At 33.8% G+C, this 16,312-nt stretch overlaps 1 protein-coding gene across 2 annotated transcripts in view; it reads right to left on the bottom strand.

Moving 5' to 3' along the window:
- NAV3 (neuron navigator 3) overlaps positions 1–16,312 on the bottom strand; it is a gene marked incomplete at its 5' end in the record, with an annotated part of 246,791 nt that overhangs the window by 188,335 nt on the left and 42,144 nt on the right. For both annotated transcript variants that reach the window (XM_081330387.1, XM_081330388.1), the window contains 2 exons: positions 6,220–6,272; positions 6,888–7,005. In XM_081330387.1, coding sequence (XP_081186513.1) covers positions 6,220–6,272; positions 6,888–7,005 — 171 coding nt within the window. The remainder of the gene's footprint in view (positions 1–6,219; positions 6,273–6,887; positions 7,006–16,312) is intronic.

Raw genomic sequence — 16,312 nt, 5'->3', positions numbered from 1 at the left:
GGAGCCAAGTTTGAGAGCAGAACCTAATTGATTTTTTTTTGTTTCAGAATCATTTACTTCATCTTACAGCATGATAAAATATTTCTGCCATATTTTATGATACAAGCACTTGAATAGCATAATTTGGGGGCCAAGAGTTTACCGTAAAAACCCAGCTTAGCTGCCTGACCCACAGGGTAAACAATGGGGCCACAATATTTGAGTCTCCATTCTAGGCACCAGTTTCTGCTTCCATCAGTAGCCTGGGATGCTGTTGCCTGCATTCAAACTGTCCAGTCAGTGAATTTTTTTAGATTTAAGTCAAACTAAAGCTTGATGAGTGTAACCAGTAAAATTTGTGGAAATTTGTTACCTCCAGAATTTATGTGGACTTGGAGTTATTTTCCCAGCTTCTATTAAAAGCAGGAAAATGGATTTGATTAGTTCTAGATAGTATTCTTTAAAATATTTACAACTGTGGAAGATCCATTTACTTCAGAAGTTCCTTTTTCAGGAAGCATTTGCAGAAATACAATAGTATCATCCAACTTGAATTCTGACTAATAGTTTAAACCAACTATGCAAAACTGAGAATACAATCCTCAAGTAGCAAGTTCCCTTTTAAGCTTTTGACATAGCTGTGGCTACAGATAAACTGGTTTCATTTTAGAGAGATTTATAGCTCTCTGAGGTTAAGAGATGGCTTGGCTCTTCCACTGAATATAAGAAGCTACTTCATAATGAGTCATACTTTTGCTACATCTAGCTAAGTACCACCTATAATGAATGGCAGAATCTCAACAGAGTTTCAGACAAGTTCTTTTAATTTTCAAAATACCAACATATAAAGAAGGGAAGGAGAGAGGGGAAAAGCATTTCATTATTTGCCTCCTTTTGAAGTCTAGGAGAGAGATAAATATTTAAAATTATATTATATTAAACTAAATATTCTTCTAAAGAATGTAGCACACAACTTTGGATTGTTGCACACTAGAAGGTGGGCAGAGTAACATATCTTCAAATGGCTTCTACATTAAGCATTCTCAGACAGTTGCAGACCTATCATAATCCTTGCCCAATCTGCCCCTTCAGAAACATTACAGACCAGTATTTGAGTCTCCTTGTGAGATAGACCAGACAGATAACACAACTAGATGAGCTAATTCTATTTTATTGTAAGGTACATTAATAGACTCTTGCATGTCTGAAAATATCTCTCTTCGCCCCCCTCCATTTTACTGTTCAAGAAACTAGGGAGAGTCCCTTCTGAGTCCCTTGCCCCACACACATCACTGCTGCAGGCTCAGCTGCCTTTTATCTGAACATACTCTTGGATGCATTTCTTTGCCCTGTCTCCCAAGGTCATTTCTTGATACCATTACATCTGTTGATGTGACTACATAGCTTGAATAGAACTTTTTCCTGGCATCCAGAAGTTAAAATGTGACTAGTCCCAGTTAGTTGGCAGTTTTCAGAGAGACACTACCCAACTGCTTTTAAGCAAACCTGACAATGGAAGAGACTATTTTGCTAAGAATGTCATTAATCTCAGATTTGCCCCTGCATAAAACAGTACACTATGGAATACATTACAAATATAACATTTTGTACAAATTATGAGGGAGAAACTATACTCAGCTTTCCACATGAACAGAATTTTTCATGCTGCATGCTGACTGCTACCATTTGCCGATTTCCAGAACCTTATTTTTTTTTCCAAATGGAACAGATCTCTATAGGTCACTCTTCTCTTAGATGAATTGGAATACAAAGTCTAAGATTTCCCAACCAGCAGAGAAATTAAATGCACCAGCTGAAAAAGTTGGGACTGAGTTTCTACATCATGCTGGGAAAGGCTATACTAAATGATATTTTCCCCTTGCACTTATACAACAGTTAAATGTTTGTTTCAGCAGCATCTTATTTATTGAACCATTTCATCCAGTTATAGTTTTCAGTTGGTTTTGTATCTTTCCCTTAGTCATACACAGTGAAGAAGATGATTTTATTGATGCTATTTTGAATAGTGAGAAGCATTCTCAGCATTCTTGTATCTTTAGAATGTTCTCAATTTTCCCTTTAAAAAGATAATCTAAATATAGCATTCTGATTTTTTTTCTAATTCTTCTGTTTGACAAAAATGCATTTATTACTTCAGCAAACAGGTGTTGCTATGGTATTTACATCTTTTTTATATTTACTACTTCAATGAACTTTGAATACTATTTAATGTATAACGGGAACAAAAACTGATATTTTACCTATTTTTCTAACACAGGGTATGCTTTTATTTAATTATCAATCTGACTATTGATACTAAACTCCTACAATTAGTATTGGCAATAAGTCTTATATGCTATAATGCCAATCAATTTAATGCATCCCTCATTCAACTCTGCATGCTGTAATTGAAAAAGGTATAATAAATATAATTTATTAATTTCAATTTCAATTTTCTATTAAAATATTTATCAATAATTTACTCATCCACGACAACCTCAAACTGAAAATACATTGTTATACATATTTTGATGTGCAATACATGGAGGTAATAGCTTAATGTAGAAAAAGAGTAAAACTGAATGGGAGGAAAAGAAGAAGCGATATAGACTGGAAACAGATTTTTAATTCAAACTCTATGCAGTGAAATAAATCTAACTATATGAGCTTTAGTACTGTAATCTTTTTCAACTTGATAAACACATGCAATAAACAGATGGAAAGAGAAGTCAGTCCAAGTTACACTCTCTGGTCACACTTATGTTGTTTACAATTTCATCTGAAACATGAAAGAACTGACATACAATACTACACAGAGATTTCCATATATGACCAAAATCTTGGGTAGGGCATGTTGAGATCAGGAGTAAAACTTAAAAGAGAGATTGCACTGCCTTTTTATATATATCCTTGTGGGGAAATTGAGATGCTTTGCAATTATCACACCAAGAATGCTGGCTGGGTATATAGGGAGTTCTAGTTCAACCATATCTGAAGAATACCAGATGGGAGAAGACTGCCAAAGAGGCTGCATCTGAAAATGTTTTGTATGATGGATAGTACTGTTGCCTAGAAAAAGCTAAGGGAAAAACAGTGGATTTGAAGTGTATTAATAAGGTTTCAGAGATGTTACATTTTGAATTTTTGAATTTATAATTTGGTTGGAAGTTTCAGAGGATCAAATTAATTAATGAAAGCATGCATTTTTTTTAAAAAAAACACCATTAGCTTTGCCATTCCCATTCAGTTGAGAGCCATTTCAATATAGAGACAGACTTCTCTGTGCATATGGGTGTATTTTTGTAATTCTGTAGTTGAACAAAAAATAACTCTCTTCAGAAATGCATCATCAATATTAGAAGGTTAGCTTGAAATTTGGCCATTTCCAGCTTTAATCTGCAGAACTTTGAAGATGTGGCTTTTCTGAAGCTAAATATTTCCTTTGAAAAACAAAGTGTTCTAAGGATGACTAACTTTGACAATATTCTTTTAATAAGAAGACTCACTGCATAAAAATCACACTATATTTTTAAGTTTTTCCAGATCCAAAAATATTTCTCCAAAAATGTTAATTGCTCAATTTTTAAGTATAAAGAGACAATAATTTAATATTAAAAATGCCTACTGCTGTATGCTATTTTGGCATCATAATTTCCCATCCAACAACCTGTTCTTATATACAAAGATATTAAAAATTTTAAAAAAGTTTATCATAAGGATCCAAAGATGCAAAAAGTAAAAAAAAGTGTCTAAAGCTAATTTGCTATGAAAAGTGTTTATAGAACTAGCCTTATTTCTGTGTTAATATCTCAGCTAGCAGCAAATAAAATGTAAAGGATGCTGGGGATGTAGCTCAGCAACATTTGGAAGGCCAAAGGTTCATAAAAACCCTGCTAGAACAACCAAAAATCTATCTCTTAATACTTAACCAGCTATATTCAGTAGGCTTAATAAAAAGATATCTCTTATCACTGTTATTTCTTGGCAACTAGTATTCAACATATATGACTTTTGATTCTAGAGGTAGCAAAAAAAATCACAAAGAATGCTAACAAACCCAGCAGAACTGCTGAACAAAATCTATATTTTCCTTTCCCTGCTATCTATTGAGTATCCTCCTACCCCCCCCCTTGTAATTAAGAATCACTGATGCTATAGTCTTTCCCAGTGGATAAGCTGCTCTATCACTGAAATTGTCTTGATTGCCCTTGGGGGGGGGGAATGTTCTTTTCAACTCTTCAATAAACTAACTGATGTACAATATGTAGAATATTGAATACAATATTCAAGTGTGGTAGTTAAAACTGTATACATTATTTCCAAATGTGGTCTCATCGTAAATTTATAAGGACATTATAATATTGGCTGCATTTCTGTTAGTTCTCTATCAATGTTTCCAGACATAGAATTTTATGGTGGCTAGACACTGGGCAATTTTCCTTCAGTTATCTACCATGACTCCAAAATTTTCTGAATGCTTTCTTCTCCTTCTCCTCAGCTGCATTAAATGTTGACATTCATTAATCTACTTTGGAGAGATCCTTTGGGAATCTTCGCTTGAAATCCCTCTCCTCCTTTTTTAATGTTACTGTCTTAATATATAATCCAATCAAAGTTATCCAGCATCATCATAGCTCATCAGTTACTATAATCCACATCTATAGATGAACAATTTAAGGAATAGTATCATGATGGGTAAGAAAATGGGCCTTTTTGATGCAGAAGGTTTAAAATTCCTCTTTTTCCTAATCAGGAACAATATCATATCACATTTAAGATTTTCTTATTAAAAAAAGACTGTATGGTGGCATATATAGCAAAAATATGTATAGCAACATGGACTGACAATGTGTGATTGTTAACAGTAACGCAGTGAGCCGCTGTAACTAAGAGTGATTTAAAACCAGGTGTTCCCAACCTTATCCTTACTCTTTAATCATTCCATTAAACCAGCTTCTTTATTTGCAGAGATTATTTTATCTTTTCAAAAAAGCAAAAGTTTGGCATTTTTTTTCCAGATACCAGGAAGTATTGCATAATGCTTGTGCAATGGGACAGCGACTTAACATTTCATGATACTTTAAATTACAGCAATTTTACTTCTCCCTCCCATCCAAAATCTCTCACAATAACATCTAAGTATTCTGAAATCTCATTCTTATTATCTAAAAGAGATTTCTTTTCACATCTCATGAGATTTGGATTCTTCTTGACCTTCAGATGTTTTTTTATTTTGGCTTATTAATAATAATGACATCTGCTGGCAATATATTATTGACCTCTGATATAATGGAATGTTAGTATGGGAGCAAAAGATTCTTTGAAAACAATAAAAATGATAGAAAAAGCAAGGTTGCAGAAAGTAGTTGAATAAATATTTTTTTAAAAGAAGATAACATCTACTGTTGAGTGTGCTTTAGCAAGCAAGTAGCTCTTCACTTATTTGCAGTGAAGAGTTAATTTTAGTAACTTCCTTTCAGAATAAATGTAACAGGCTTCTTTCTTAAATATCTACCTAAACAGTTAGTGGTTAACAGATAAAATATCTAAGCAATTAAAATTAATCAATAGAAGCTTGGAAAAAATCAAACAAAAAAACCCAGCAAAAATATAACGCAGATTAACTGAATGTACCAAGAGAAAAAACTTCAAGTATCATTTCCATTATTTATTTTATAAATAGTCCGAAATGTTAGCAATTTTAAAATGCTACAAAAATTAAAACTAATTCTGGATGTTAAATTGTATCTCATTGCATTCTTTAGGTTCATTTCTTCCAGCAGGAATAGCATGTGATTCAAAAAATGCTCTGCAGTAGGCTATTTCACTGGACTATATTGTGGACAAGTAGAAAGACTATTTATATTCATTAAAAGTTGGCAAACCCCATATTTCAAACCAGTAGTCCAGACACAAAGACTCCACTTAAAATTGGTTCTGCCATTTACTGTTTTAAAGGCAGCTCTGGAATGAAATGATCTGTGTAAATCTGAAAGACACAGAAGTTTAGGAAAAAAGCACACTGACAATTAATGTATTTACAAGTATCAATGATTTTTCTTCCTTAAGTTCTTGACACACACACACCCGAACAAATTTCTGATATGTAATTCCCAGGAGTACAAATTCAGTAAAATGCAAATGTGAGAGTTTATCAATATATTATAAGACAAATATATATAAAATGAGTGTGTGCACACACATACATACATATACATACATACATACATTTATTCTTACCATTTGAGATTGGCTTCGAGGAAAACCATTGATATCTTCAACTTTTTCATTTGCTAAAAGAAAGCAGTGAAATTTTTTTAAAATAAAATCATGTCTAAGAATAGGCAATAAGACAAGATGAGAGAAAGCAAATAGGCACACAAGTATTTTGCACATACTGAATTTTGCTCTCAGCACGCTGAAATGTACAATAACAGTCTTTCTTGTGAGCAGCAGTTCCTTCCCTCATGCAAAGGGGAAGTGCAGAGACTGCTGCTGCTAGTTCTCCAGACTGCTGACATGAAATCTTCCACAATTGTTTTTGTGGGATCAAGATACAGTTTCAAGTCATCTCAGAAAGTATAAACTGCTCCAGTTAATAAAATGCACACATTGGAGACACATGGCTTAATGAAGCATTCACTTTAGTCTGCCAAGTGTGTGAAACACAGCCCTTGGGCTATAAAGGGGATGAACCACATACAAACTCTTATCAAAATTTCTAAACCTTTTAAAAATTAGGAAGCATTGCCTCTATTTCTAAAAATAAGTATAGAGAGAGAAATAAAGAGACTGAATCACTACTATTTAACATTCATCTCACAGAACGCTTAGTTCTAGTTCTATTGTATTTTATATCCTAACCCAAAAGTCAACTGTCAGGTTACGGATAAATGCATGAGACTTACCAATAATCTGGATGATTTCTGCTAGTAGAACTCCATCTGCAATGTCCTGTTGCAAATCTTTGATCAGTCGTTTGTGGCCAGATTTTGCTAGATAATGATTAGCCCAGTCAGTGTAAATCTGCAAAGTAGAGAGAAGGGAAACAGGAAGAGAGAGAGAATAAAATTTAGAAAGACTTATGTTGGCTTACATGTGAGTAGAGCTCTATAAAGTACATTCCAATTTAAGGAGTCATCACCAAAAAGTAAAATTTGAATGGTTTTTACTTTTTTAAATCAGCCTCTGTGCCATTTTTCTGCATTTTAACCTTGAATGATTCATTTTATTATACAATGAAACATCACTATCATTGTGATCAGAAAAAAAGCCCCTTCAGGACTGCCAAGAAAATTCTTGTCATAAATCACTTTCAGTCTGAAACACTGGAAACACTGGATGTAATGTTTTCACTTGTTTCATTTTGCTTCTTGTGTTTATTTCCATAAGAACCATGTGCAAACAGTTCTACCAGCGTTTTCTAGGGAAACAAACATTTTATCCATATAGAGCATGCAAACAAATGTAAGGTGTACAGTACCTCACATATCTTGGCCCTGAAAATGCCTTTGCTTCCTGGAAGCAGATGAGCAATTTATACACCTATAAGTAATCATTTTTGGTTCACTATTCCTCAGAAATCAAGTGGATTAAAATAAACCAAATAAACCCATCAAACCTTTCAAAAATTAAAACTATATCAAATTACAAACATGAAAACCAATTGGTAGGAGCATAACAACAAAGACAGAAACAAGCTAAATGACACAGTAGCACAAGTTCAGCCAAAAGTCTTGGCAAGCAGCTCTTTAGCTGACACCAAAAGCTAACTAAACTTGGTGCCAACTGTAATAGGATTACACCAGCCAGAATCTAGCAGTAAAGCAACCTGGAGAGGTGCCCTCAGAGATGAGAAAGTCTTTAAATTAATTGCTTTCTTCTCCCACAAATGAACTAGGAAGTGATCAATACCCACATATGTTACAATCACTGAAAAGATAGCTGGACAAAAATGTGACAATGGTTTGTCATTCTCTGAGTTCATGGATACAGACTAGTGAACACTCTTTAACTAAATTCCAGTATTCACAAGAAATAAGCAAATATGTTTTGTAGTTCTATGTACAACTTCCTATTTAAATAAAATTATGTTCAATCTATATGTCAAAGTCAAATCCCAACAGTAATGTTTTCCAGAACTTACACACACACATACACACACACACACACACCCTTTTCAAACCTGCAAGATATTTTCATCATGTAATTGTCTCCAAATTCCAAAGAATATTAACTTTAGAATGCTTCAATATTTTCCCCGTATCAGTTTTGGATGGTTCATATAAAAAAGTTCCCAATGAAACTGTTTCCCTGTAGAGAAGGGGCTATTTAAATTATAGCTGATATCCTATTGTATGGTACCTTCTATAAAGATCTAGACAATCTTATCTTATAATTCCTTATCTAGTAAAATACACAGGAAATTCTGATTATATATATATGGCCTCCTCAGGGTGCCACCGATCAGAGAATGTCAATTGGTGGCCCCCAGGGGGAGGTCCTTCTCTGTGGGTGCCCCGGAGCTATGGAATCGGTTGCCAGTTGAGCTCCAGATGGCGCCCGACCTCCGCTCCTTCCGACGCGATCTGAAAACGCATTTGTTTGAACAAGCCGGCTTGGCCTGATAGGGGGTGGGTTGGGTTTTTTATTGCTCTTAACATTTGTATTTATCGTTTTTATTTGGGCATTATGTTTAATTTCTTTTTAACTTTTGTATTTTTTGTATTTTATACATCTGCCCTGTTCACCGCCCTGAGTCCTTCAGGAGAAGGGCGGTATATAAATAAAATTTATATATATATATATATATATATATATATATATATATATATATATATATATATATATATATATATATATATATATATATATATATATATATATATATAGTGTGAATATATATATATATATATATATATATATATATATATATATATATATATATATATATATAAAATCAAATCAGAAAGATTTATTTTCCTTGAATATACCTAATTTTATACTGCCTGTAAAATTATATACTGTCCACCAGTAAGTTCACTGCCAATTATAGCATTCCATTCTGTTTTGTGTGTTTATGCTTATTTTATTTTTAATTTGTTTTATTTTGAATTCTTATCTGTGACCATAATAAACTCTTTCTATCCCTCCCACCCAACAATATACCTAGTCATTCAGAAATGTATGATTAGCTTAAACTAAAAAAAAAAACTGACTATGTTAGGAATGGGAATCTAACGCAGTTGATTAAACTTTCCATTGTTGGCTGCTTAGATGACTTTTGTAAGGGGCTTCCAGTTTGCGCACGCAGCGCTTTTGGACACGCAGAGAGAGCTCCCTCCCTGCCGTCCGATCTTTCTTCATTGGCGGACCCTGAAAAGGGTCGAATGTCACCCTGGAGGGGTGACCACTTCAAGGAGGCCCTCCTGTGATCGTGGAAGGGTGGCAGCCCTCCACTTGAATCCAGAGCAGCTCCTTTTGGCCCGAAGAAGAAGAGACCGGTCATCAACATGGCTGATCATTAAGCTGTCCCTGCCGAAAGCCAAAAGCACCATCTAACACAATGAAGCAATCTGGAGGACTTGGGTGAGACCTTTCCTTTCTTATCTCCCTAACTGCCTGCCTGTGGGACTTTTCTGAAAATTTTCTCCCCCCCCCTTTTTGAAAAAACAGCTTTTGTATACTTAGGGGAATAACATTTTAAGCCTTAAAGTGAAGAAAGGGGAAAAAAACTACACCATCTGATTAAGCAGAGAAACTAAGTAATCTCATTCCTACCTATTAAAAAGCTCACATTTTTGTGGGGATCTACTACCCTATTTTCTCTTTAAGATGTGAACTAATGAAAAAAGAATGGACTAATTATATAAAAGCTTTATATTATTTTTTTAAAAAAAAATTTTTACAACTTATTCTATATGCTACTGATGACATCCTGCGGCTAAACTTGGAATTGCAAGTAAACCTTTTGCTTATTCTGACAGCTGACTGAATAACAGAGTTGTCCTTGATATTATCTTTAAAGACAAGTGTGGGAACACTTGGCACTGAAAACAACTTTTAGGAGCATTGGAGGTGGAAAATTACTGACTTCTATTAAAATAGCCTCCATGGAAGACTTAGCTGTAAACACTAATGAAATGGATGACTATATCCCACCACTTAACTACAAATTGATATTGGACACAATCTTGGCTATAACTGAGCAAATTAAAGCCAAATTGCATGATAAACCTGACAACTCAAAGCCACCAGACCAAACTTTAACCTTAAATGATGAACTGACAACCCAAAAACAAATAGAAGAACTGGAATTTCACACTGAAATAGGAGACTTCAAAGAGCAACAAACGCAGCCTACAGAGAACTTTGAAGTCCAAACTCCAACTTTAACTACAAAACTTACAGTTCAAAAAACAACAACACCCGAAGAAAGCAACATTAAGAGCAAAGATATCAAAGGCCTTCAAATACAGTATGTTGAGGATTCAGCTAATCAAACGATAACAACATTAGCTACTACATTCTACCTAACCCAGATGGAAATGGAACAAGAATTACACGAAACATCAAAAACTGAGCTATTAAAGCAATATTTCAATGATTATAAAGGGGACACCAGCTTGGCAAAACTGTCATTTGGATGGTCTCCGTGGATTCAAATAAGAGGTGGAGGAAAAAAGGGAGACACATTTGAAAATTTAAAGACACTAAGATGGAAGCCTGATTGGCACAAAAGGAAGGCGAGAGTTAGATTTAAAGATTTAGACTTGTCTCTTTTTTTGGGATTTGTAAGGATAGAACTTAAAAAATCTTTTTTGATGGACTAAGGGGAATCTTAAAAAAAATAAACTGATCTCATATTTAGGTTTTAGATTTTTAAAGGAAAACAAAATTAAGCTATTAGAATAAAACTTTGAATTATACTATAGAATTTAGAATCTTATAATATAAGATAGTATTTTAATAAGTGTTGAATGGTTAAGACAAAAAATCTTTTCTAACAATTGGTGATTTGTTAAGATGAAAACTAGAATTTACTGTTAAATCGTAAGAATGATTTGTAATGAACAATGTAAGTTTTGTAGACAAGATAATTATTCTTTACTGAAATAGGTAATTGTAGGTTACCCAAAAAGTAAGCTTTCTTCTGTATATTATAGGCCACTTTAGAGTATTTTATTGCAATTAGGTAAAACTTAAAAACAGGATTTTGATATGTATTAGTTTAATTACATTGAAAACTTTCTTGATTGATTAGGTCATATCTAGAAATGTACTAACCTGATCACTTTGACTATGTGAAAACTAATCAGAGAGGGAATCTTTATTGATGCAACCTGAACTATTTACAAACAACTTGTTATTTGTTACTTTTCACTACCCAACCACCATATTGCTTCACAAATACATGTATATGTAAATATTGAAAAATCAATAAAACTTGAATAAAAAAGAAATGTATGATTGTCTTAAACTAAAAAAACCTGAATATGTTAGGAATGGGAATCTAACGCAGTTGATTAAACTTTCCATTGTTGGCTGCTTAGATGACCTTTGTAAACTTCCAATAGTTTGGGTGATTTTGCTCTTTCGTGGAAAATAAGCCAAGCATCATAATTTGCATGTATTAATTCTTACAACTCTGATAATATGCCTCTAAATATCAGATTCTTGGGGATATGAATGGGGGGCTGTCTCTCTTCTGCATTAGTTTGATTTGAAACTTGCACATGAATGGCAATCTTTTCCACTGTTCCTTTGGCCACATCTTTGCTATTAAAACTGAACTTTTCAAAAGGCTTTGAGTCAATTTGCATTATATTATATCCATTTATGTAAATGCACTTTTGGTTACTAGAAAACAGCAAAGAATGGATTGGTCAAAATGAATAAGTAATTTTCTTGCTTTATTTTGACTTTTAAGCCAAAGTATATTTTCCTATAGAATGGAATGGAGTAGAGTAGAGTACAGTAAACCCCCAAACCCCCCTCCCCCACTTCCCCAAAGCTGGTTACAGGGTTACAAATATATAGTAATCATAATCTAACTAACATTAATCAACTATATAAATAACCAAATACATAATACACTTTAACCCGCCTATAACATAATTACAAATATATAAAAAGTATATATAATTTTTTTAAAAAATTATAACAATTTAAAATCTACTCATAAGCTAAATGGAACTTTTTAGTACCATATTTTTTCGGAATATAATCTATCCATCTTCTCCAAACCGAAATGTATCTTTCTTGTGAATAATCCTTCAAGTAGAATAGAATTCTTTATTGGCCAAGTGTGATTGGACATACAAGAAATTTGTCTCATAGTGTATATATAAACAGCAAATAATAGGTCATAGATCCCAAATCATAGTTATAATCATTAATCATAAGTTACAAACAACAATTGATAAATCATAAGAAACCCATAAGACAATATAGTAGAAAAGATGCAAAGAAGAGAAAAGATGAGAAATGAGTCAGAGTTGTAGGAATTATGTGTTTAACAGAATGATGGCATGGAGGAAAAACTATCTTTGTGTCTAGTTGTTTTGGCATGCAATGCTCTATAGGAGCATACTGAAGGGAGAAGTTGAAATAGATTATGTCCAGGATGTGAGGGATCTGTAAAAATTTTCTCTGCCCTCTTTCTGGTTCATGCCAAGTACACAGATCCTCAATGGAAGGCAGGCTGGTTGTGATTGTTTTTTCTGCAGTCCTAACTATCCATTAAAGTCTTTCAGATATTGTTTAGATACAAATGACAGACTTAATAATTCCTCTGTAGAATAGATCCTTGGGCAGTATTTTTAACATTGGGACTATAAGCAGCACATCTAGCTTGCATGTTCTGCTGAAACTGAGAAACTGCTGGTGATCCTCAGTCACCAGCAGTTGAATGGATATGGCTCATTGGCACTGATATGAAATAATTTCCCATGAGAAATCAAGTTGGCCCTTGTAGTTTTGGCTGTCTGCAAACTTTTGGAAATAAAGTTGCTCCATAGTGTCTAGGGTGAATGATAGGATGTCTATGTCTGATTTATGATCTTGAATTACTGAGGTCAGGATTTTATTTATTGCTTTATTTTAGGTTTTATCATGGATGTTTTACTTTCAGTGCTACTGTGGGATGCTAAGAGAATGTTTGGATTGTGACAGATATAAATTTGATAAGGAAATCTCTAAAATGTCTTGTTATGAAGCAGTTAAAAAAAAGATAAGGCATGTTTGCGTAGGGCATTTCGGGGGGGGGACACAATTGTTTGTTCCAGTAAGACAGTTTCATTTGCTTTGTCATTTGCCTTACATTTCAATGTTTTGAAATGCCTGTGGAGGGCTGTAAAAATTACACATACAAAGAAGTCACACTGTTGAAACAATGGCTTCTATTATAGTACTCTTACTACACAGACGGAGCAAAGATGAGTACATCAGCAGCTTGAACAAGAGAAACACACTGGCAGTTTGGAAAGGACATAAAGTGAACCAGAGGTGACTTTTAGAAAAAAGAAACATTGCTGTCAGATAAGAGAGTGGTTGTATGTTATTTCCGGTTTCAAGAAAAACACAAGCTTTTGGTCATCTTAAAAAATAAAGTATTAGAGCATAAACTTTCATGGAGTGAAATTCAATTAAGTGAAAAGGGACAAAAACAGCAACAAAAATTATATACCAATCTTGCAAACTTTGTATAATAAACTGCATTCACTAAAACCTTAGTCCCATGTAAGATACACAGAGCCAAATGAACACATACAGTGAGTTAACATCAATCCTTTTCAGAAAACAGGCTTCTGTTTTATTTACTACCTGTAGCAGCAAGGTCTCAAATAAAATGAAATATAGTAAACAATTGGCTGAACTAAAGAACATAAGTCAAAGGAAGACCATCAATAGTGTTATCTCAAGATTTCATGCTATGGCTCACAGCATGTATATTTATAGGAACCTTTACACTTTTTCTTGGGCAATGTCTTTGAATTTAACTTCATATTATCTTAGCAACAAGAATTAAAACAGGAAAGAGTAAGAGGTTCCAAGCTTCCCTGAATTAAATAATTGTCCAAACAAAGATGTAATGCTTAAGGTGCTGGAGTGGCAGAACAGAGACCCAGCTTTATGTTCATCCTGAGCCATGGAAGTTCACTGGGTGCTTGCTTGCTTGCTTGTTTGGCTGGTTAGTTGGTTGGTTGATTTAAAAGATTTATATGACTGCCCATGTTAAGTAACTCTGAGTGGCTCACAATCACAAGTGATTTGGGACCAGGCACTCTGCCAGAGCCCAACTGTGTGTCAAGCAATTCATGGCTTAGTAGACCCCAATTAATAGCTAATCAGAACTGAGGGCTGTTGGATCCAGATATCCTGAAATTCTACCTATGCTTTAATTAATGATCATTAGTTACTAAATCTTACACATAAAACTTATTTTTGTAAGATTCTATCTCTGATTAACTTGTGGTGAGACCAGTTGTTAAACAATATAGCTTTATATTTGAGCTTGCAAAAATTTGCATTTCTCAAGATTTGCTATAATTTGATTTTCCTTAGATTTGGATAATAGTATCTCTGCCTCATGAGCTTAAATGGACACCAGAAGATGGTAGAGGACAGGAAGGCCTGGAGGAACATAGTTCATGGGGTCGCAATGGGTCAGACACGACTTTGCAACTAACAACAACAACAACAACAACAACAAATCTCTGCCTCACAGTAATTTAAGCATGGATTTGTATTTCTGATGTCACCTGAGTCAAACATAACAATTTTTCATTCTGTATTGTGTTTTTAATTGGTGTTAATTGATTTTATGATTGTTCGCCATCCAGAATCACTTGTTTGAGATGGATTGCCGTATAAATTGAATACATAGAAATAAATAAGTAAATTGAAGTTCCTAGTGACTTTCCTAATTTAACATATAACCCTGTGTCCAAGACTATAAAAATGTGTTACTTCTCTCTATGCTTTACTAACTCATTCATACAAAGTACTTATAATAGCTTGTGCAGTTTGAAAAAAGCACTTGCTTATACATACTTCAAATATTTCACTGTTGACTCTCATTGCCGCTGTCATTTGCATTCCAGATGTTTAATAAGTATCTTCCATCTCTGGCTTCTATTTTAAAACAGAACTATCAGTAGCAACAGCTGATAATTGCCTAATGCTTTTAAGTTACAGTTTTATATTTCAGATTCCAATCATAGTGTAGGAAATAATAGAGCAAAGCAAAGTGAGAACATAGCTTTATGAATTCCAGTGAGCTCTTCTACTATTCTATTTTGAAATAAATTCCTTGCAAGCCTGTACATAAATAAACACGTGTTCACTCCTACAACTAGCATGCAAATAACAGGAACAATGATGTGGATACAGGAATTTAGTAAAATCATTATGAATTTATTAGAATGCCAACTGCTTTGTGAGATTGGGCCTGATCAGGAATTGCTGAGAAGCAAAGCACAGAGCCTTGATCAGTTTCCCATACACATTTCAATTACACTTTGCTATTAAATATTTTATACAAACAAAGAGACTCTATTAAATGTCACCTCTACAGAAAAACATTCAGAGTATTAGTCACTGACAACTGTCAGGATGGAGTCATCACTGAACTTTGTGAATGTATCTCACTGACTGAACTCTGTAACTAACTATCACATTGCTCATTTCCTTAGAAAATTTTTTTTCTCCTAATCTATGTTCTACATTAAACAACAGCTTTGACCACAAATTGCTTACATTGTCTGTGGCCAAATTTATCTGTTAAAATAATTTCAACAAGATGACAGCACAAGAGTATGTTCTGCATTTGTGAACTTCCCAACTATGCAAGATGCAAAGCTTAATGATTTGCGTTAAGTACTATTGTATATAAGTCAAAACTATTTGCACAAAGAAGTAATTTATCAATATATTTCTAAAGAAAGTATACTATCTTTGAAACTCAAATAATATAAATTTTGCACCATAAATCTGGAATATGAGATAATGTAAAAATGTAATTATTTAATTTATATACCTGAAGCCTCCTCACTCCCATCATGGAAATGGCAATTTTAAAGAACGTCTTCCTTATGTTTGGACTAAAAGAAAAAAAATCTCTGCTGATTTATGTGAATTTTCCTGAATCTGTGCAATAATCTCATTCTTCAATATAGGGATGATATTTTCTTTTTATCTAAGTGAAACAGTCATTAAGCAAAACATCGTGACTATGCTGCTTAGCATTGGCCATCCTGGCAACCCTGGTTGCAAAGGTTTGGCCAGGACCACGTGGTTGTTAGGCATGGATTTCACATTTGTCATGCCCTAA

This window comes from Vipera berus, assembly GCF_964194415.1.
Source record: "Vipera berus genome assembly, chromosome: 6".
Lineage (NCBI taxonomy): Eukaryota > Metazoa > Chordata > Lepidosauria > Squamata > Viperidae > Vipera > Vipera berus.
The sequence above is the reverse complement of the archived record's forward strand: the minus strand, read 5'-3'. Positions and strand labels throughout refer to the sequence as shown.